The sequence below is a fragment of the Gymnoscopelus braueri genome (assembly GCF_963280865.1).
Source record: "Gymnoscopelus braueri genome assembly, chromosome: 8".
Taxonomy (NCBI): domain Eukaryota; kingdom Metazoa; phylum Chordata; class Actinopteri; order Myctophiformes; family Myctophidae; genus Gymnoscopelus; species Gymnoscopelus braueri.
In genome coordinates, this window is record NC_137609.1 from 35,449,267 (window position 1) to 35,473,905 (window position 24,639).

General features: G+C 40.4%; 1 protein-coding gene across 1 annotated transcript in view; it reads right to left on the reverse strand.

The window, feature by feature from the left end:
• Positions 1-391: 391 nt before the first annotated feature.
• The window catches only part of LOC308090809 (uncharacterized protein), a gene marked incomplete at its 5' end in the record, with an annotated part of 47,969 nt that continues 23,721 nt past the window's right edge, over positions 392-24,639 (reverse strand). Inside the window, 4 exons of the mRNA XM_080436082.1 lie at positions 392-878; positions 2,740-2,936; positions 3,494-3,576; positions 3,685-3,794. Coding sequence (XP_080292208.1) covers positions 2,817-2,936; positions 3,494-3,576; positions 3,685-3,794 — 313 coding nt within the window. The 3' untranslated portion in view covers positions 392-878; positions 2,740-2,816. The remainder of the gene's footprint in view (positions 879-2,739; positions 2,937-3,493; positions 3,577-3,684; positions 3,795-24,639) is intronic.

A 24,639-nucleotide genomic window follows, 5' to 3' on the forward strand; every position in this document is an offset into this window, starting at 1 on the left:
ACCAGCTTAAGGTGGTAGGTTTTGCTGGTTTAAACTGGTAGCTGGTTTAAGCTGGTAGCTGGTATTTTTGATGGTTTAGCTGGTTTAAGCTGGTAGCTGGTTTAAGCTGGTAGCTGGTATCTGGTATTTATGTGTATTCAAGTGTATTCTGATATGCAGTGACCAACTTTGCTGGAGAGGATGCATGATCATGGTGAATTTCAGCCAGGTGCCCACAGCACGTGGTATATTTTAAAAACAGTAGCCTATATAAAAGTGAGCAAAATCCACAAAGGAATAAATAATCATGAATCAATTTAATAAATAACAATAATTTATTAAACTCTTATAAAAAACCTAAAAAACATTAAAATAACAAATAATTATGTAAATAAACAAATACATTCATAAACTTCAACCTGAGGAACACACACACACACACACACACACACACACACACACACACACACACACACACACACACACACACACACACACACACACACACACACACACACACACACACACACACACACACACACACACACACACACACACACACCACGTTCAAATGACTGGAAAAGAGTGAGAGAATATGAAAAATCTGACAGATCTGTCTTGATCACATGACTATGGAGATATTGTATACCGATTTGTGTGATGTTTGGAAAACATCTGCAAGAGTTGTAGCCAAAAATGTTTTTGCAAAAATCGGCCTGCTGGTGGCGCTATAACGCATTACCCCCATATCACCCCCCCCATACACAGACACACAATTTCTTGTCCTTTCTATTGATGTCCTGGATTTTTTTCTGAAATGTATCTCCCCATGGCCTTCTTCCTCTTTGTGAGATCTTCCCCATTAATGATCTGCCCCTCCAGCCACCAATGGAAACAGTCTGAAAGAAAACAAACAAGAACCCCCACCAATAAAACAAATATAATTAGCTTAGACATGCATGGGGTGAGTTGTATGAATTGTGATGTTTTGAGAATAACTTAAAGGGTCTACACCATGAAAATCACTTTTTTCTTGGTTTTTTTGTATTTTTTTGGGGTCCCCAGTGTCTCTTGTACCCCAAAAAATGTTTTTTTTTTAAATTCAGTCATTCCTTCTCATTTCATGGATTTCCAGAATGGGCGTGTCTGAACAGGCGATCTCAGAATGGAAATGTTTCTGATGTCACAAACATTAATGATGGCAAACCCAATGTTAAATGAAAAGTGCCCGAATCGCTCCGAAACTTTTTCTACCCCCCCTAAGTGGGGGTCTACGAACAAATACTTCGGGCTCGGATTTTGGCTCCGCCCCCCGGAAGTGGGTGAAACAGGCACCTCAAACACTTGGTGGAATTGTTCAAAAATGTTCAAAGTGTTTTTTTTTCGATTTTGTATTTTTCTTAGATGCTTCTTTTTATGTAGAATTTTTCCTTTTTTTTTTTTTTTTTAATATTTTTTTTTAATATTTTTTTTTATTAACAGACAGAATTGCTCAGTAGCCCCCCCCCCTGCCCAAGAGGACGTTTTGGTATTGCAGCTGAAAGTGCTGTATAAGCCAGAGACAATTGACTTGGGATGAGTATATCTGAGTGATGATTTAGGCTCAGAGGGACATACACCATATGATATTAAATATCAAATATTTTTTTTAAATTCATGGTGTAGATCCTTTAATGTAACTTAAACTTCACCCATTTTCAACCTTATCTTCATATAACTGGTCCTCGCTAATGTTCATTATACAATGGCAATATTTCTGTCTACTCGTTCAGAAACCTGCCTACCAGTGACATCACCAATGGAAATTCCAAGCTAATAGAAACTACAGTTTGTCTCTGCCTGGAAAGTTTGCATGCCAGAAGTAGAAGCCATTGTTCTTGCATTAATAAATAACAAATAAAAAAGTTAAAAATGTTGTTCAAAATGACCAAACCTGCCTACCGATGATGTCAAAGGTAGGCAGGTTTCTAAACTGTCCACGAACCATCAATGAAACACAGAGTGAGTAGACATAAATGGTGCCATCTTAAAATGTGTAATAGTGAGGACCACTTATATGAAGATGAATTGAAAATGGGGTGAAGTGGTTTTTTAAACCCCTGTTTCAGTTATGGAAAATGCATTTGAATGGAAAAGGTGGGTGGGCAGTGGGCAGGCAATAAGCCAGATGGCTACAATGGACAACAACAATTGGGGGGGAAAAGCTACCCCTGCCACACATGCATGTAGGGCTGCCACTATCAATTATTCTACACGATTATTCTATTGATAACTTTTTTGATCTACAAGCTCACAACGCGTCCAACAAGTTGCAAGCTTGTAGATCGGCATTTTTTTCAGCCCTAAAATCGATCATTTTATTACAATAGAGTATTTTCTTTTATGATTGATTAATAAGCTTAATAAGGCTTGCATAATAAACTAATAAGACTTGCATAATAAACTAATAATAGGCTTCTGTGCATGACTGTAGTTCTCTTTTCCAGAAGGTGACATTCCCATTTCCCGTTCAGTTTTTCATAGCTTCAGTTGATTGGCTCGGCAGCAGATATACATTGGAAACACCCAACATCTCTATATGTGTTTCTGGTTGAAATTGATGCCACTGAGACAACCAAATGAAGGTATGAACAGTAACGCTAACAGGAATTCCACCTTCTGGAAAAGAGAACTACAGTCATGCACAGAGCCAAAACAGATTGAATTATGAGATCAAGTCATAATGAAACCCCCCCCACCCCCACCCCTCAGTAAACATACCTCTGAGTCCTAGGGTCAGGAGGGTTTGACCTCGCCCTTGCTAGTGGGGCATTCTTTGTTTGTAAGGCTCATGGTCTTCAGGTTCTTGTTCCCCAAATGGCAACAGCAAGCTCCTTCATGAACAGGGAGTCCTTGGTGTTTGCTGCCACCATCTTCCAGATCTCCTTTTGGAGCCACACACCAGAGCCAATGTGGACCTGAAACAGAAGAAAACAAGACATGTTTTAGAAATTAAAACACATTTTACCATGGCATTTCCCAGACTTTCATTTTTTTTTCACAAAAGCAGGCACACTTCAAACAGAGTTTACTGTAAAGAAATGACATTTTCATGTCAAGGACCCCCAAATGTTGACCCCATTTGTAAAAGAGTTGGTGCCATGGACCTCCAATAGAGAAGATGTTAATTGTTGGATTAGATTTAGTACAGAATTCTACAACTGTCTATACTGTAGGTGGGGAGAGTTAAATTAATTATTATACAGTACATTGTCATTGGATTACATTCTAGCTGGTACCCTTTATGCCTGGCATCCCTATTTTGTGCATGCCATAGGCAAAACTGTTCAAAAATAGTTCAGAAATAGCTAAACATAGCTGATCTACAAGCTCACGATGCATCATGACACGTTGCCTATTTTTGAAATAGTGCTTTTGTGCTTAACTGTTTCTTATTTAGCTGGGGACACTGTGGAACCCCCTGGGGACCCTATTTTTAAGAACCACTGTCCTACACAGTATGTTTCTTCAATACCTCGTCACCGTTGGTGTCAAACATCCCAGGTGTCGATGCCAAATCGTCTGACTCAGGGGAAGAGGAAACGGAGGGAGTTGCAACTGAAAATGTAGAGAATCATATTTAAGCTCCTTTTGGCAGTATCACAGTACTTATATTGTACACATTGTCACCATTTTCCATAGAACAGTATCACTGTCTAAACACACCTATGCTGTCACTGGTTTGCTTATCTGCAGCAGGGACGTCAGGCTTTGCTGCAGAGCTATATTGGGGCCCTTCCTCCAGTTTCTGTTTTGCAACCTCTAATTTGTTGCATCTTAAAGCATGAACAGGGTACGGAAAAATAAAAAATAAAAACTGAATTGATGTATGCCTTAGTAGGATACCAGTTTAATAATGAACCTAGCATCTGTCCACTCCATATAACATGCTTTCTATATAATGTTTTTTTTTTAACATTTGTGGTCAAGATCTAAGTAAAAAAGAACATGAGAACAAATAACCAACATATAGATATATACAAAAAGAGAAGAGCAAACTCATGCAAATGTTTCGTTAAAATTTGTCATTGCTTACTTAGTTTTAACCCATTAAAACCTGAGGCGATTCTTTAAAAAATCTAAATCTCAACAGTTTTTTGAAAAAAATCTGGAAAATATTTTTTCAATATTTTTCAAAAAATAGCAGATCTACAAGCTCGTAGCGCGGCACTCGGTGCCGCGCTATGAGCTTGTATATCTGCTATTTTTGAATAGCCCAAAGAAATCTTAAAATGAGACGCAGATGCGTCCCCGGTCTTAATGGGTTAAGATGCTGTAGGTCCAGGTCCAACTCTTTGGCCTTCTTCTGGGTACGACTGTACTTGACATTTTGTCGTGGATAGCTTGGGGTACAACAGCATCTCCACCGTATTCAGACGAGTCAGAGTCTAAAGGTAGTGCAAGTGATATATTTTGGATAAAACAAGATGTTTTTTTGTTAGAAAGTTTAAGTGGAATAAAATGTAATTTTATGCAATCTGTATCGTAGAGTATATTAATACAATATAACTTATACAATCTGTATGTTAGAGTATGTTAATACAAATAATACTATATAACTTATACAATTGGGGTGGTTGTATTTCGTCTCCCTGCTCTCACCTAGACACAGACAGGATCTGACATGAATTTTGATCTCATGGTCAAGATTCAATGTATCACCTGAGCAAGCAGGCAGGCTCTATTAGCTCAATGGTAAAAGGTTACAGCACTTGAAGAAGAGGAAAGTTACATAGTGCAGCTTTAACCCATTAAGACCTGAGGCCGATTCTAAAAATGTTCTCTAAATCCTAAAAGTTTTTTTGAACATAAAAGGAAAAAGATTTGAGGTACAAATGTTTAAAAAATATGTATTCAAAAATAGCATGTCTACAAGCTCATAGCGCGCCACTCGGTGTCGCGCTATGAGCTTGTAGATCTGCTATTTTTGAATAGCCAAAGAAATAAAAAAAATTACACAAATGCGTTCCTGGTCTAAATGGGTTAAAGCAGGGGTCTCTCCATCTCTTTAATTAAGTAGACAATTCAGTTTCAAATGTTGTATGCCCTCTTCTTTGTGTCATCACTTCCAATTGCACTTATTTATCCTGTATCCTGTATGAGTTCTGATTGGTTAAATTTGGTATTCCTGGACATGCATTTTCGGCTTACTAAATAGGTGGAGAGTCTGGGAGACCCCTGTTACTGAACAAGTAATGATTACTTTAATATTTAACAAAACAATATCACTTTACCTTCAAACTGTTTTCTTCTCTTTGTGGGAGGGGGGTGGCAAAACACATAATGGTTCTCTCTTCCTGTGTTCTTTTTTCTCTCTCTCTCACACACACACACACACACACACACACACACAGAGATAAGCGAATCATTAATGTTCAGAGTTCACGGGATAGGCTATTAAAACACTCTGTAGCTTCATCACTGAAAGCGTGTGTCCACACACACACACACACACACACACACACACACACACACACACACACACACACACACACACAGTACAGACAGTAGCCTATATCATAAATTATATTGTATATCCCACTATCATTTCTTGTAATTATTGTCATAATCCCTTTATCAAGACAAATTAAATAACTAAACAATGTGTCCTGACCATAGAGTTGGGTCATGATGACTTGTGATTGACTTCAAAAACATCCAGACATGCAGCCTACGCACTTCAATACAGTAATAGTAGGCTAAAAAGCCTACATAAATAGTATTTCTGTGTGTCAACACTCACCTAAAATGTCCGCCGCTTCTTCTTCTTTCTTTTATCTTCTCTGAAGCCGGTTTATAATTCTTTTGATGAATCCAAAGCAACACAATTTGTCTAACTTTCTTTAGACAGTCTTCCCATCTTCCCGCTGCGTCGCGAGCCAATCTCTCTGCGTCGCGAGCCAATCTCTCGAGCGCTCAGCCAGTGTTGCCAGATTGTGTGAGAGAAATAAGGAGCCAGGTCTATGAAAACAAGTCTGCACTTTAAACCACACATTGGCTCTTTGAAAATAGCCGATCTACAAGCTCACCGTGCGTCGCATTTGCGACACGTTGTGAGCTTGTAGATCTGCTGTTTTCAAAAAGAAAAGGTGAAATATTTGGAATATTATTTGAAACAGATGGGGGTCTGCGGAAAAAAGACATTAATTTGAAAAAAGACCTTGACCTTGACATGCAAATGTTTGAGAACTGGTTTAAACAAATGTTTTAAATGGAAGCAAGCCCAAATAACTACACTTTAGAAACAAGCCCCCCCAAAAAAGCAACCCGCAACTACCAATATTTACAAGCAACTTTACAGAAAAACAAGACCAAAGTCGCTTATAATAAGCAGATATGGCAACACTGCTCATGGCCCAGAATGCATTGCTTGTAAAAAACAAACAACAGATCTACAAGCTCACAACGTGTCGAATTGCGACAAGATGTAGATCTTTAGATCTGTTCATTTTGGTCACCAAGTGTTATTTAGAATCAATCTAGCATATTATTTGCCATTTGCCATATTAAGTAAATAAGTCATTGGATGCATGTTGTCATAATAATAATAATAATAATAATAATAATAATAATAATAATAATAATAATAATAATAATAATAATGTATTATTATTATTATTATTATTATTATTATTATTAATATTATTACCCTTTTTAAAACTAATATTAATAATAATAATAATTATTATTATTATTACATATATTATTTGTGTCACATCACAAGAAAAGGACAAGAAATAAAAATAATAATGATGATAATAATAATAATAATATGCTGTATATATACTGGTTGGGGCAATTGTAACTGAAGAAAATCTTCAAAGTCTAATGTTGGCAGGTATGATGTCTCCCCGGATCCAAACAGTTAAAATAGCAGATCTGAAGGCTCACAACGCGTCCCGGGCTTGTAGATCTGCTATTTTCACTGTGTGTGTTTTTTATTTATTAATTGATGGAATTTCTTCTTTTTTATTTATTAATTAAATTATTTTGAGAAATCTTAAATATATATTTTTTATTTATGAAGATTTTAGATTTGTGGGTGGGAAATCTTTTGAAAGAATAATATAATATATTTTTGTAGGAAACGGGAAAAAAAGGGACCTTTCCTGGGACAAATAGGTCCCAACCAACTGTTTGGGAAACAGTGATCTAACCCAGTGGTTCTCAACACTTTTCTTTTCTTTTTTTTAAAATATACTTTACTGGAATTATTCAGTGTTTACAAAAAATACACATTTACATGACATGCAAATAAGCATTAAAAAGGTCTTAAAGGTCCTTAAATTATCACTTCACTGTCATCTGGGGACCACCCCCAAATCACGTGGGGACCCCCCTGGGAGTCCCGATCCACATGTTGAGAACCACTGATCTAACCAAACTTGACCAGCTGCTAAGCTGGTCTTTCCTGGTCTGTCCAGTGTCCAGCCATCTGACCAGCTAAGTCTAGCTGGTAAGCTGGTCTTTGCTGGGCAGTCCACCCATTTGACCAGCAAAGACCAGCTACCAGCTTGGCTTTGCTGGTCAGTCCAGCCAGCCAGCTGGCTGACCAGCAAAGACCAGCAGAAACCAGCTTAGTGACCAGCTAACCAACTACACTGGCAAACCAGCCTGACCAGCCTGACCAGCTTGTCCAGCCTGGTATGCCATCTAAACCAGCTTAAGACCAGCTAAGACCAGCTAATACCAGCTAAAACCAGCTAAAACCAGCAACCACCATAAGCTGGTTTGTGCTGGTTTTTTCAGCAGGGGTGGCAAAAATAGCTGATCTACAAGCTCACTTGCTGCTTTGCTTTTGATATAAGCGTCTGCTAAATCACTGTAGTGGTTAATGACTGACATCCTTAGGTCACTGGTTCAAATCTGGTTCGAAGGAGTTGCTTTGGAAAATGCTACTCTTAATATAGAACAGTTGCTATTACTATGTACCTACACTGTAGTAGATGTTCAAGATAAGAAACACATTGGATGAAAGTCACAGTACGTGTTTGGTTTGGGATAACTTGAACAACAGCTACAAATTACACTGAGTTTATCCATATGAACCCTAATCTGGTTATGTCATGATAGGCAAACATGTGGCAAAAATAGCTGATCTACAAGCTCACTTGCTGCTTTGCTTTTGATATAAGCGTCTGCTAAATCACTTTACTTTACTGCTATGTGACATGTTTGTAGACAGTATATTTTTGCAATTTATGGGTGTCAAACTAGTGGCCCACGGCCCAAATTTGACCCACAAAAGTCTTTAAACAGCTCCCTTCGATAGCTCAGTTGGTAGAGCGGAGGACTGTAGTGGTTAATGACTGACATCCTTAGGTCACTGGTTCAAATCCGGTTCGAAGGAGTTGCTTTGGGAAAAAAGTATATTTTTGCAATTTAGGGGTGTCAAACCGGTGGCCCACGGCCCAAATTTGACCCACAAAAGTCTTTAAACAGCTCCCTTCGATAGCTCAGTTGGTAGAGCGGAGGACTGTAGTGGTTAATGACTGACATCCTTAGGTCACTGGTTCAAATCCGGTTCGAAGGAGTTGCTTTGGGGAAAAAAGTATATTCTTAGAGCGGAGGACTGTAGTGGTTAATGAGTTAAGGAGTGAAAATGCTACTCTTAATATAGAACAGTTGCTACTATGTACCTACACTGTAGTAGATGTTCAAAATAAGAACCACATAGGATGAAAGTCACAGTATGTGTTTGGTTTGGGATAACTTGAACAACAGCTACAAATTACACTGAGTTTATCCATATGAACCCTAATCTGGTTATGTCATGATAGGCGAACATGTGGCAAAAATAGCTGATCTACAAGCTCACTTGCTGCTTTGCTTTTGATATAAGCGTCTGCTAAATCACTGTAGTGGTTAATGACTGACATCCTTAGGTCACTGGTTCAAATCTGGTTCGAAGGAGTTGCTTTGGAAAATGCTACTCTTAATATAGAACAGTTGCTATTACTATGTACCTACACTGTAGTAGATGTTCAAGATAAGAAACACATAGGATGAAAGTCACAGTACGTGTTTGGTTTGGGATAACTTGAACAACAGCTACAAATTACACTGAGTTTATCCATATGAACCCTAATCTGGTTATGTCATGATAGGCAAACATGTGGCAAAAATAGCTGATCTACAAGCTCACTTGCTGCTTTGCTTTTGATACACCGTAATTTTCGCACTATAAGCCGCACCTGAATATAAGCCGCAGCAGCTAAATTGAATGATTTGTACATATATAAGCCGCACTGGACTATAAGCCGCGGGTGTAAAATCCATAGATTTAGGAGGTCCCCTAGTGGCCGTTAGCTGTAAAAATCCATAGATAAGCCGATCCGTTATATAAGCCGCAGGGTCGAAAAATGGGAAAAAAGTCGCGGCTTATAGTCCGAAATTTACGGTAAGCGTCTGCTAAATCACTTTACTTTACTGCTATGTGACATGTTTGTAGACAGTATATTTTTGCAATTTATGGGTGTCAAACTAGTGGCCCACGGCCCAAATTTGACCCACAAAAGTCTTTAAACAGCTCCCTTCGATAGCTCAGTTGGTAGTGCGGAGGACTGTAGTGGTTAATTACTGACATCCTTAGGTCACTGGTTCAAATCCGGTTCGAAGGAGTTGCTTTGGGAAAAAAGTATATTTTTGCAATTTAGGGGTGTCAAACCGGTGGCCCACGGCCCAAATTTTACCCACAAAAGTCTTTAAACAGCTCCCTTCGATAGCTCAGTTGGTAGAGCGGAGGACTGTAGTGTTTAATGACTGACATCCTTAGGTCACTGGTTCAAATCCGGTTCGAAGGAGTTGCTTTGGGAAAAAAGTATATTTTTGCAATTTAGGGGTGTCAAACTAGTGGCCCAAGGCCCAAATTTTACCCACAAAAGTTTTTAAACAGCTCCCTTCGATAGCTCAGTTGGTAGAGCGGAGGACTGTAGTGGTTAATGACTGACATCCTTAGGTCACTGGTTCAAATCCGGTTCGAAGGTGTTGCTTTCGGGAAAAAAGTATATTCTTCCAATTTAGGGGTGTCAAACCGTTGGCCCCCGGCCCAAATTTGACCCACAAAAGTCTTTAAACAGCTCCCTTCGATAGCTCAGTTGGTAGAGCGGAGGACTGTAGTGGTTAATGACTGACATCCTTAGGTCACTGGTTCAAATCCGGTTCGAAGGAGTGAAAATGCTACTCTTAATATAGAACAGTTGCTATTACTATGTACCTACACTGTAGTAGATGTTCAAAATAAGAACCACATAGAATGAAAGTCACAGTACGTGTTTGGTTTGGGATAACTGGAACAACAGCTACAAATTACACTGAGTATCCATATACTCATATCCATATGAACCCTAATCTGGGCATGTCATGATAGGCGAACAAGTGGCAAAAATAGCTGATCTACAAGCTCACATGCCGCTTTGCTTTGGATAAAAGCGTCTGCTAAATCACTGTACTGTACTGCTATGTGACATGTTTGTAGACAGTATGTTTTTGCAATTTATGGGTGTCAAACTAGTGGCCCACGGCCTAAATTTGACCCACAAAAGTCTTTAAGCAGCTCCCTTCGATAGCTCAGTTGGTAGAGCGGAGGACTGTAGTGGTTAATGACTGACATCCTTAGGTCACTGGTTCAAATCCGGTTCGAAGGAGTTGCTTTCGGGAAAAAAGTATATTCTTAGAGCGGAGGACTGTAGTGGTTAATGAGTTAAGGAGTGAAAATGCTACTCTTAATATAGAACAGTTGCTACTATGTACCTACACTGTAGTAGATGTTCAAAATAAGAACCACATAGGATGAAAGTCACAGTATGTGTTTGGTTTGGGATAACTTGAACAACAGCTACAAATTACACTGAGTTTATCCATATGAACCCTAATCTGGTTATGTCATGATAGGCGAACATGTGGCAAAAATAGCTGATCTACAAGCTCACTTGCTGCTTTGCTTTTGATATAAGCGTCTGCTAAATCACTGTAGTGGTTAATGACTGACATCCTTAGGTCACTGGTTCAAATCTGGTTCGAAGGAGTTGCTTTGGAAAATGCTACTCTTAATATAGAACAGTTGCTATTACTATGTACCTACACTGTAGTAGATGTTCAAGATAAGAAACACATTGGATGAAAGTCACAGTACGTGTTTGGTTTGGGATAACTTGAACAACAGCTACAAATTACACTGAGTTTATCCATATGAACCCTAATCTGGTTATGTCATGATAGGCAAACATGTGGCAAAAATAGCTGATCTACAAGCTCACTTGCTGCTTTGCTTTTGATATAAGCGTCTGCTAAATCACTTTACTTTACTGCTATGTGACATGTTTGTAGACAGTATATTTTTGCAATTTATGGGTGTCAAACTAGTGGCCCACGGCCCAAATTTGACCCACAAAAGTGTTTAAACAGCTCCCTTCGATAGCTCAGTTGGTAGAGCGGAGGACTGTAGTGGTTAATGACTGACATCCTTAGGTCACTGGTTCAAATCCGGTTCGAAGGAGTTGCTTTGGGAAAAAAGTATATTTTTGCAATTTAGGGGTGTCAAACCGGTGGCCCACGGCCCAAATTTTACCCACAAAAGTCTTTAAACAGCTCCCTTCGATAGCTCAGTTGGTAGAGCGGAGGACTGTAGTGGTTAATGACTGACATCCTTAGGTCACTGGTTCAAATCCGGTTCGAAGGAGTTGCTTTGGGAAAAAAGTATATTTTTGCAATTTAGGGGTGTCAAACCGGTGGCCCACGGCCCAAATTTGACCCACAAAAGTCTTTAAAAAGCTCCCTTCGATAGCTCAGTTGGTAGAGCGGAGGACTGTAGTGGTTAATGACTGACATCCTTAGGTCACTGGTTCAAATCCGGTTCGAAGGAGTTGCTTTCGGGAAAAAAGTATATTCTTAGAGCGGAGGACTGTAGTGGTTAATGAGTTAAGGAGTGAAAATGCTACTCTTAATATAGAACAGTTGCTACTATGTACCTACACTGTAGTAGATGTTCAAAATAAGAACCACATAGGATGAAAGTCACAGTATGTGTTTGGTTTGGGATAACTTGAACAACAGCTACAAATTACACTGAGTTTATCCATATGAACCCTAATCTGGTTATGTCATGATAGGCGAACATGTGGCAAAAATAGCTGATCTACAAGCTCACTTGCTGCTTTGCTTTTGATATAAGCGTCTGCTAAATCACTGTAGTGGTTAATGACTGACATCCTTAGGTCACTGGTTCAAATCTGGTTCGAAGGAGTTGCTTTGGAAAATGCTACTCTTAATATAGAACAGTTGCTATTACTATGTACCTACACTGTAGTAGATGTTCAAGATAAGAAACACATTGGATGAAAGTCACAGTACGTGTTTGGTTTGGTCTGCTAAATCACTGTAGTGGTTAATGACTGACATCCTTAGGTCACTGGTTCAAATCTGGTTCGAAGGAGTTGCTTTGGAAAATGCTACTCTTAATATAGAACAGTTGCTATTACTATGTACCTACACTGTAGTAGATGTTCAAGATAAGAAACACATTGGATGAAAGTCACAGTACGTGTTTGGTTTGGGATAACTTGAACAACAGCTACAAATTACACTGAGTTTATCCATATGAACCCTAATCTGGTTATGTCATGATAGGCAAACATGTGGCAAAAATAGCTGATCTACAAGCTCACTTGCTGCTTTGCTTTTGATATAAGCGTCTGCTAAATCACTTTACTTTACTGCTATGTGACATGTTTGTAGACAGTATATTTTTGCAATTTATGGGTGTCAAACTAGTGGCCCACGGCCCAAATTTGACCCACAAAAGTGTTTAAACAGCTCCCTTCGATAGCTCAGTTGGTAGAGCGGAGGACTGTAGTGGTTAATGACTGACATCCTTAGGTCACTGGTTCAAATCCGGTTCGAAGGAGTTGCTTTGGGAAAAAAGTATATTTTTGCAATTTAGGGGTGTCAAACCGGTGGCCCACGGCCCAAATTTTACCCACAAAAGTCTTTAAACAGCTCCCTTCGATAGCTCAGTTGGTAGAGCGGAGGACTGTAGTGGTTAATGACTGACATCCTTAGGTCACTGGTTCAAATCCGGTTCGAAGGAGTTGCTTTGGGAAAAAAGTATATTTTTGCAATTTAGGGGTGTCAAACCGGTGGCCCACGGCCCAAATTTGACCCACAAAAGTCTTTAAAAAGCTCCCTTCGATAGCTCAGTTGGTAGAGCGGAGGACTGTAGTGGTTAATGACTGACATCCTTAGGTCACTGGTTCAAATCCGGTTCGAAGGAGTTGCTTTCGGGAAAAAAGTATATTCTTAGAGCGGAGGACTGTAGTGGTTAATGAGTTAAGGAGTGAAAATGCTACTCTTAATATAGAACAGTTGCTACTATGTACCTACACTGTAGTAGATGTTCAAAATAAGAACCACATAGGATGAAAGTCACAGTATGTGTTTGGTTTGGGATAACTTGAACAACAGCTACAAATTACACTGAGTTTATCCATATGAACCCTAATCTGGTTATGTCATGATAGGCGAACATGTGGCAAAAATAGCTGATCTACAAGCTCACTTGCTGCTTTGCTTTTGATATAAGCGTCTGCTAAATCACTGTAGTGGTTAATGACTGACATCCTTAGGTCACTGGTTCAAATCTGGTTCGAAGGAGTTGCTTTGGAAAATGCTACTCTTAATATAGAACAGTTGCTATTACTATGTACCTACACTGTAGTAGATGTTCAAGATAAGAAACACATTGGATGAAAGTCACAGTACGTGTTTGGTTTGGGATAACTTGAACAACAGCTACAAATTACACTGAGTTTATCCATATGAACCCTAATCTGGTTATGTCATGATAGGCAAACATGTGGCAAAAATAGCTGATCTACAAGCTCACTTGCTGCTTTGCTTTTGATATAAGCGTCTGCTAAATCACTTTACTTTACTGCTATGTGACATGTTTGTAGACAGTATATTTTTGCAATTTATGGGTGTCAAACTAGTGGCCCACGGCCCAAATTTGACCCACAAAAGTCTTTAAACAGCTCCCTTCGATAGCTCAGTTGGTAGAGCGGAGGACTGTAGTGGTTAATGACTGACATCCTTAGGTCACTGGTTCAAATCCGGTTCGAAGGAGTTGCTTTGGGAAAAAAGTATATTTTTGCAATTTAGGGGTGTCAAACCGGTGGCCCACGGCCCAAATTTTACCCACAAAAGTCTTTAAACAGCTCCCTTCGATAGCTCAGTTGGTAGAGCGGAGGACTGTAGTGGTTAATGACTGACATCCTTAGGTCACTGGTTCAAATCCGGTTCGAAGGAGTTGCTTTCGGGAAAAAAGTATATTCTTAGAGCGGAGGACTGTAGTGGTTAATGAGTTAAGGAGTGAAAATGCTACTCTTAATATAGAACAGTTGCTACTATGTACCTACACTGTAGTAGATGTTCAAAATAAGAACCACATAGGATGAAAGTCACAGTATGTGTTTGGTTTGGGATAACTTGAACAACAGCTACAAATTACACTGAGTTTATCCATATGAACCCTAATCTGGTTATGTCATGATAGGCGAACATGTGGCAAAAATAGCTGATCTACAAGCTCACTTGCTGCTTTGCTTTTGATATAAGCGTCTGCTAAATCACTGTAGTGGTTAATGACTGACATCCTTAGGTCACTGGTTCAAATCCGGTTCGAAGGAGTGAAAATGCTACTCTTAATATAGAACAGTTGCTATTACTATGTACCTACACTGTAGTAGATGTTCAAGATAAGAAACACATTGGATGAAAGTCACAGTACGTGTTTGGTTTGGGATAACTTGAACAACAGCTACAAATTACACTGAGTTTATCCATATGAACCCTAATCTGGTTATGTCATGATAGGCAAACATGTGGCAAAAATAGCTGATCTACAAGCTCACTTGCTGCTTTGCTTTTGATATAAGCGTCTGCTAAATCACTTTACTTTACTGCTATGTGACATGTTTGTAGACAGTATATTTTTGCAATTTATGGGTGTCAAACTAGTGGCCCACGGCCCAAATTTGACCCACAAAAGTCTTTAAACAGCTCCCTTCGATAGCTCAGTTGGTAGAGCGGAGGACTGTAGTGGTTAATGACTGACATCCTTAGGTCACTGGTTCAAATCCGGTTCGAAGGAGTTGCTTTGGGAAAAAAGTATATTTTTGCAATTTAGGGGTGTCAAACCGGTGGCCACGGCCCAAATTTGACCCACAAAAGCTTTTAAACAGCTCCCTTCGATAGCTCAGTTGGTAGAGCGGAGGACTGTAGTGGTAAATGACTGACATCCTTAGGTCACTGGTTCAAATCCGGTTCGAAGGAGTTGCTTTCGGGAAAAAAGTATATTCTTCCAATTTAGGGGTGTCAAACCGGTGGCCAACGGCCCAAATTTGACCCACAAAAGTCTTTAAACAGCTCCCTTCGATAGCTCAGTTGGTAGAGCGGAGGACTGTAGTGGTTAATGACTGACATCCTTAGGTCACTGGTTCAAATCCGGTTCGAAGGAGTGAAAATGCCACTCTTAATATAGAACAGTTGCTATTACTATGTACCTACACTGTAGTAGATGTTCAAAATAAGAACCACATAGAATGAAAGTCACAGTACGTGTTTGGGATAACTGGAACAACAGCTACAAATTACACTGGAACAACAGCTACAATGAGTATCCATATACTCATATCCATATGAACCCTAATCTGGGCATGTCATGATAGGCGAACAAGTGGCAAAAATAGCTGATCTACAAGCTCACATGCCGCTTTGCTTTGGATAAAAGCGTCTGCTAAATCACTGTACTGTACTGCTATGTGACATGTTTGTAGACAGTATGTTTTTGCAATTTATGGGTGTCAAACTAGTGGCCCACGGCCCAAATTTGACCGACAAAAGTCTTTAAGCAGCTCCCTTCGATAGCTCAGTTGGTAGAGCGGAGGACTGTAGTGGTTAATGACTGACATCCTTAGGTCACTGGTTCAAATCCGGTTCGAAGGAGATGCTTTGGGAAAAAAGTATATTTTTGCAATTTAGGGGTGTCAAACCGGTGGCCCACGGCCCAAATTTTACCCACAAAAGTCTTTAAACAGCTCCCTTCGATAGCTCAGTTGGTAGAGCGGAGGACTGTAGTGGTTAATGACTGACATCCTTAGGTCACTGGTTCAAATCCGGTTCGAAGGAGTTGCTTTGGGAAAAAAGTATATTTTTGCAATTTAGGGGTGTCAAACCGGTGGCCCACGGCCCAAATTTGACCCACAAAAGCCTTTAAAAAGCTCCCTTCGATAGCTCAGTTGGTAGAGCGGAGGACTGTAGTGGTTAATGACTGACATCCTTAGGTCACTGGTTCAAATCCGGTTCGAAGGAGTTGCTTTCGGGAAAAAAGTATATTCTTCCAATTTAGGGGTGTCAAACCGGTGGCCCCCGGCCCAAATTTGACCCACAAAAGTCTTTAAACAGCTCCCTTCGATAGCTCAGTTGGTAGAGCGGAGGACTGTAGTGGTTAATGACTGACATCCTTAGGTCACTGGTTCAAATCCGGTTCGAAGGAGTGAAAATGCTACTCTTAATATAGAACAGTTGCTATTACTATGTACCTACACTGTAGTAGATGTTCAAAATAAGAAACACATAGGATGAAAGTCACAGTACGTGTTTGGTTTGGGATAACTTGAACAACAGCTACAAATTACACTGAGTTTATCCATATGAACCCTAATCTGGTTATGTCATGATAGGCAAACATGTGGCAAAAATAGCTGATCTACAAGCTCACTTGCTGCTTTGCTTTTGATATAAGCGTCTGCTAAATCACTGTACTGTACTGCTATGTGACATGTTTGTAGACAGTATATTTTTGCAATTTATGGGTGTCAAACTAGTGGCCCACGGCCCAAATTTGACCAACAAAAGTGTTTAAACAGCTCCCTTCGATAGCTCAGTTGGTAGAGCGGAGGACTGTAGTGGTTAATGACTGACATCCTTAGGTCACTGGTTCAAATCCGGTTCGAAGGAGTTGCGTTGGGAAAAAAGGATATTTTTGCAATTTAGGGGTGTCAAACCGGTGGCCCACGGCCCAAATTTTACCCACAAAAGTCTTTAAACAGCTCCCTTCGATAGCTCAGTTGGTAGAGCGGAGAACTGTAGTGGTTAATGACTGACATCCTTAGGTCACTGGCTCAAATCCGGTTCGAAGGAGTTGCTTTGGGAAAAAAGTATATTTTTGCAATTTAGGGGTGTCAAACCGGTGGCCACGGCCCAAATTTGACCCACAAAAGCTTTTAAACAGCTCCCTTCGATAGCTCAGTTGGTAGAGCGGAGGACTGTAGTGGTAAATGACTGACATCCTTAGGTCACTGGTTCAAATCCGGTTCGAAGGAGTTGCTTTCGGGAAAAAAGTATATTCTTCCAATTTAGGGGTGTCAAACCGGTGGCCCACGGCCCAAATTTGACCCACAAAAGTCTTTAAACAGCTCCCTTCGATAGCTCAGTTGGTAGAGCGGAGGACTGTAGTGGTTAATGACTGACATCCTTAGGTCACTGGTTCAAATCCGGTTCGAAGGAGTGAAAATGCTACTCTTAATATAGAACAGTTGCTATTACTATGTACCTACACTGTAGTAGATGTTAAAAATAAGAAACACATAGGATGAACGTCACAGTACGTGTTTGGTTTGGGATAACTTGAACAACAGCTACAAATTACACTGAGTTTATCCATATGAACCCTAATCTGGTTATGTCATGATAGGCAAACATGTGGCAAAAATAGCTGATCTACAAGCTCACTTGCTGCTTTGCTTTTGATATAAGCGTCTGCTAAATCACTGTACTGTACTGCTATGTGACATGTTTGTAGACAGTATATTTTTGCAATTTATGGGTGTCAAACTAGTGGCCCACGGCCCAAATTTGACCCACAAAAGTGTTTAAACAGCTCCCTTCGATAGCTCAGTTGGTAGAGCGGAGGACTGTAGTGGTAAATGACTGACATCCTTAGGTCACTGGTTCAAATCCGGTTCGAAGGAGTTGCTTTCGGGAAAAAAGTATATTCTTCCAATTTAGGGGTGTCAAACCGGTGGCCCACGGCCCAAATTTGACCCACAAAAGTCTTTAAACAGCTCCCTTCGATAGCTCAGTTGGTAGAGCGGAGGACTGTAGTGGTTAATGACTGACATCCTTAGGTCACTGGTTCAAATCCGGTTCGAAGGAGTGAAAATGCTACTCTTAATATAGAACAGTTGCTATTACTATGTACCTACACTGTAGTAGATGTTCAAAATAAGAAACACATAGGATGAAAGTCACAGTACGTGTTTGGTTTGGGATAACTTGAACAACAGCTACAAATTACACTGAGTTTATCCATATGAACCCTAATCTGGTTATGTCATGATAGGCAAACATGTGGCAAAAATAGCTGATCTACAAGCTCACTTGCTGCTTTGCTTTTGATATAAGCGTCTGCTAAATCACTGTACTGTACTGCTATGTGACATGTTTGTAGACAGTATATTTTTGCAATTTATGGGTGTCAAAGTAGTGGCCCACGGCCCAAATTTGACCCACAAAAGTGTTTAAACAGCTCCCTTCGATAGCTCAGTTGGTAGAGCGGAGGACTGTAGTGGTTAATGACTGACATCCTTAGGTCACTGGTTCAAATCCGGTTCGAAGGAGTTGCTTTGGGAAAAAAGTATATTTTTGCAATTTAGGGGTGTCAAACCGGTGGCCCACGGCCCAAATTTTACCCACAAAAGTCTTTAAACAGCTCCCTTCGATAGCTCAGTTGGTAGAGTGGAGGACTGTAGTGGTTAATGACTGACATCCTTAGGTCACTGGTTCAAATCCGGTTCGAAGGAGTGAAAATGCTACTCTTAATATAGAACAGTTGCTATTACTATGTACCTACACTGTAGTAGATGTTCAAAATAAGAAACACATAGGATGAAAGTCACAGTACGTGTTTGGTTTGGGATAACTTGAACAACAGCTACAAATTACACTGAGTTTATCCATATGAACCCTAATCTGGTTATGTCATGATAGGCAAACATGTGGCAAAAATAGCTGATCTACAAGCTCACTTGCTGCTTTGCTTTTGATATAAGCGTCTGCTAAATCACTGTACTGTACTGCTATGTGACATGTTTGTAGACAGTATATTTTTGCAATTTATGGGTGTCAAAGTAGTGGCCCACGGCCCAAATTTGACCCACAAAAGTGTTTAAACAGCTCCCTTCGATAGCTCAGTTGGTAGAGCGGAGGACTGTAGTGGTTAATGACTGACATCCTTAGGTCACTGGTTCAAATCCGGTTCGAAGGAGTTGCTTTGGGAAAAAAGTATATTTTTGCAATTTAGGGGTGTCAAACCGGTGGCCCACGGCCCAAATTTTACCCACAAAAGTCTTTAAACAGCTCCCTTCGATAGCTCAGTTGGTAGAGTGGAGGACTGTAGTGGTTAATGACTGACATCCTTAGATCACTGGTTCAAATCCGGTTCGAAGGAGTTGCTTTGGGAAAAAAGTATATTTTTGCAATTTAGGGGTGTCAAACCGGTGGCCCACGGCCCAAATTTGACCCACAAAAGCCTTTAAACAGCTCCCTTCGATAGCTCAGTTGGTAGAGCGGAGGACTGTAGTGGTTAATGACTGACATCCTTAGGTCACTGGTTCAAATCCGGTTCGAAGGAGTTGCTTTCGGGAAAAAAGTATATTCTTCCAATTTAGGGGTGTCAAACCGGTGGCCCACGGCCCAAATTTGACCCACAAAAGTCTTTAAACAGCTCCCTTCGATAGCTCAGTTGGTAGAGCGGAGGACTGTAGTGGTTAATGACTGACATCCTTAGGTCACTGGTTCAAATCCGGTTCGAAGGAGTTGCTTTCGGGAAAAAAGTATATTCTTCCAATTTAGGGGTGTCAAACCGGTGGCCCACGGCCCAAATTTGACCCACAAAAGTCTTTAAACAGCTCCCTTCGATAGCTCAGTTGGTAGAGCGGAGGACTGTAGTGGTTAATGACTGACATCCTTAGGTCACTGGTTCAAATCCGGTTCGAAGGAGTGAAAATGCTACTCTTAATATAGAACAGTTGCTATTACTATGTACCTACACTGTAGTAGATGTTCAAGATAAGAAACACATTGGATGAAAGTCACAGTACGTGTTTGGTTTGGGATAACTTGAACAACAGCTACAAATTACACTGAGTTTATCCATATGAACCCTAATCTGGTTATGTCATGATAGGCAAACATGTGGCAAAAATAGCTGATCTACAAGCTCACTTGCTGCTTTGCTTTTGATATAAGCGTCTGCTAAATCACTTTACTTTACTGCTATGTGACATGTTTGTAGACAGTATATTTTTGCAATTTATGGGTGTCAAACTAGTGGCCCACGGCCCAAATTTGACCCACAAAAGTCTTTAAACAGCTCCCTTCGATAGCTCAGTTGGTAGAGCGGAGGACTGTAGTGGTTAATGACTGACATCCTTAGGTCACTGGTTCAAATCCGGTTCGAAGGAGTTGCTTTGGGAAAAAAGTATATTTTTGCAATTTAGGGGTGTCAAACCGGTGGCCCACGGCCCAAATGAGGCCCACAAAAGTCTTTAAACAACTCCCTTCGATAGCTCAGTTGGTAGAGCGGAGGACTGTAGTGGTAAATGACTGACATCCTTAGGTCACTGGTTCAAATCCGGTTCGAAGGAGTTGCTTTCGGGAAAAAAGTATATTCTTCCAATTTAGGGGTGTCAAACCGGTGGCCCACGGCCCAAATTTGACCCACAAAAGTCTTTAAACAGCTCCCTTCGATAGCTCAGTTGGTAGAGCGGAGGACTGTAGTGGTTAATGACTGACATCCTTAGGTCACTGGTTCAAATCCGGTTCGAAGGAGTTGCTTTGGGGAAAAAAGTATATTCTTAGAGCGGAGGACTGTAGTGGTTAATGAGTTAAGGAGTGAAAATGCTACTCTTAATATAGAACAGTTGCTACTATGTACCTACACTGTAGTAGATGTTCAAAATAAGAACCACATAGGATGAAAGTCACAGTATGTGTTTGGTTTGGGATAACTTGAACAACAGCTACAAATTACACTGAGTTTATCCATATGAACCCTAATCTGGTTATGTCATAACATCATAACATTAGGGGTAGTTTCAATCCAGCCGCTGTCAGAATGCTGAATGGGGCATAAGCCTGGATGAGTTCAGCAGCCTGACAGCAGGCGGCGCAGACTTTTCTGGCTCTTCCTGAACACACCTGTGGATTATACCAGGGACAATGACTTGGACTTTAGCCCCCTCCCTCGGACACACCTGTGGACTACACCAGGTACAAATGACTTTTTGTTGCACTCCCTCACGGAGCTACATGCGGATTATACTAGGGTCAGTCCACTCTAGGTGGACACGCACTGACCTTTTGCACCTTAATCCCTTGTATAACGCACTGACTTTTTTTGGGTCTTTTTATTGTGCTCCTTAAGCACCCTAACGTCCTTTGTCTATCATGCACAGTATAAGTATAACATGCACAGTACAATACATTGCTGCTATGCTCAGGCACCTTAGTTTAGTTTTTTTAGTTTTATTTATTATCTCAGGTAATTTGTAAATATGTAGATAACTTGTCTGGCCTTCTGTTGCTCTCTTGTTTTTGATCTCCTTCCCACCTGCCCCCCACCCTCTTCTTCTCCCCCCCCCCTCTTCTTTCTATGGAAACTAACGTTGCGATGGGAACGATGTACAAAAAAGAATTTCACCCACTTTTTTACCTTGTAAACCTGTGATGTGACAATAAAACTGATTCTGATTCTGATTCTGATTCTGTCATGATAGGCGAACATGTGGCAAAAATAGCTGATCTACAAGCTCACTTGCTGCTTTGCTTTTGATATAAGCGTCTGCTAAATCACTGTAGTGGTTAATGACTGACATCCTTAGGTCACTGGTTCAAATCTGGTTCGAAGGAGTTGCTTTGGAAAATGCTACTCTTAATATAGAACAGTTGCTATTACTATGTACCTACACTGTAGTAGATGTTCAAGATAAGAAACACATAGGATGAAAGTCACAGTACGTGTTTGGTTTGGGATAACTTGAACAACAGCTACAAATTACACTGAGTTTATCCATATGAACCCTAATCTGGTTATGTCATGATAGGCAAACATGTGGCAAAAATAGCTGATCTACAAGCTCACTTGCTGCTTTGCTTTTGATACACCGTAATTTTCGCACTATAAGCCGCACCTGAATATAAGCCGCAGCAGCTAAATTGAATGATTTGTACATATATAAGCCGCACTGGACTATAAGCCGCGGGTGTAAAATCCATAGATTTAGGAGGTCCCCTAGTGGCCGTTAGCTGTAAAAATCCATAGATAAGCCGATCCGTTATATAAGCCGCAGGGTCGAAAAATGGGAAAAAAGTCGCGGCTTATAGTCCGAAATTTACGGTAAGCGTCTGCTAAATCACTTTACTTTACTGCTATGTGACATGTTTGTAGACAGTATATTTTTGCAATTTATGGGTGTCAAACTAGTGGCCCACGGCCCAAATTTGACCCACAAAAGTCTTTAAACAGCTCCCTTCGATAGCTCAGTTGGTAGAGCGGAGGACTGTAGTGGTTAATTACTGACATCCTTAGGTCACTGGTTCAAATCCGGTTCGAAGGAGTTGCTTTGGGAAAAAAGTATATTTTTGCAATTTAGGGGTGTCAAACCGGTGGCCCACGGCCCAAATTTTACCCACAAAAGTCTTTAAACAGCTCCCTTCGATAGCTCAGTTGGTAGAGCGGAGGACTGTAGTGTTTAATGACTGACATCCTTAGGTCACTGGTTCAAATCCGGTTCGAAGGAGTTGCTTTGGGAAAAAAGTATATTTTTGCAATTTAGGGGTGTCAAACTAGTGGCCCAAGGCCCAAATTTTACCAACAAAAGTTTTTAAACAGCTCCCTTCGATAGCTCAGTTGGTAGAGCGGAGGACTGTAGTGGTTAATGACTGACATCCTTAGGTCACTGGTTCAAATCCGGTTCGAAGGAGTTGCTTTCGGGAAAAAAGTATATTCTTCCAATTTAGGGGTGTCAAACCGTTGGCCCCCGGCCCAAATTTGACCCACAAAAGTCTTTAAACAGCTCCCTTCGATAGCTCAGTTGGTAGAGCGGAGGACTGTAGTGGTTAATGACTGACATCCTTAGGTCACTGGTTCAAATCCGGTTCGAAGGAGTGAAAATGCTACTCTTAATATAGAACAGTTGCTATTACTATGTACCTACACTGTAGTAGATGTTCAAAATAAGAACCACATAGAATGAAAGTCACAGTACGTGTTTGGTTTGGGATAACTGGAACAACAGCTACAAATTACACTGAGTTTATCCATATGAACCCTAATCTGGTTATGTCATGATAGGCGAACATGTGGCAAAAATAGCTGATCTACAAGCTCACTTGCTGCTTTGCTTTTGATATAAGCGTCTGCTAAATCACTGTAGTGGTTAATGACTGACATCCTTAGGTCACTGGTTCAAATCTGGTTCGAAGGAGTTGCTTTGGAAAATGCTACTCTTAATATAGAACAGTTGCTATTACTATGTACCTACACTGTAGTAGATGTTCAAGATAAGAAACACATAGGATGAAAGTCACAGTACGTGTTTGGTTTGGGATAACTTGAACAACAGCTACAAATTACACTGAGTTTATCCATATGAACCCTAATCTGGTTATGTCATGATAGGCAAACATGTGGCAAAAATAGCTGATCTACAAGCTCACTTGCTGCTTTGCTTTTGATACACCGTAATTTTCGCACTATAAGCCGCACCTGAATATAAGCCGCAGCAGCTAAATTGAATGATTTGTACATATATAAGCCGCACTGGACTATAAGCCGCGGGTGTAAAATCCATAGATTTAGGAGGTCCCCTAGTGGCCGTTAGCTGTAAAAATCCATAGATAAGCCGATCCGTTATATAAGCCGCAGGGTCGAAAAATGGGAAAAAAGTCGCGGCTTATAGTCCGAAATTTACGGTAAGCGTCTGCTAAATCACTTTACTTTACTGCTATGTGACATGTTTGTAGACAGTATATTTTTGCAATTTATGGGTGTCAAACTAGTGGCCCACGGCCCAAATTTGACCCACAAAAGTCTTTAAACAGCTCCCTTCGATAGCTCAGTTGGTAGTGCGGAGGACTGTAGTGGTTAATTACTGACATCCTTAGGTCACTGGTTCAAATCCGGTTCGAAGGAGTTGCTTTGGGAAAAAAGTATATTTTTGCAATTTAGGGGTGTCAAACCGGTGGCCCACGGCCCAAATTTTACCCACAAAAGTCTTTAAACAGCTCCCTTCGATAGCTCAGTTGGTAGAGCGGAGGACTGTAGTGTTTAATGACTGACATCCTTAGGTCACTGGTTCAAATCCGGTTCGAAGGAGTTGCTTTGGGAAAAAAGTATATTTTTGCAATTTAGGGGTGTCAAACTAGTGGCCCAAGGCCCAAATTTTACCCACAAAAGTTTTTAAACAGCTCCCTTCGATAGCTCAGTTGGTAGAGCGGAGGACTGTAGTGGTTAATGACTGACATCCTTAGGTCACTGGTTCAAATCCGGTTCGAAGGAGT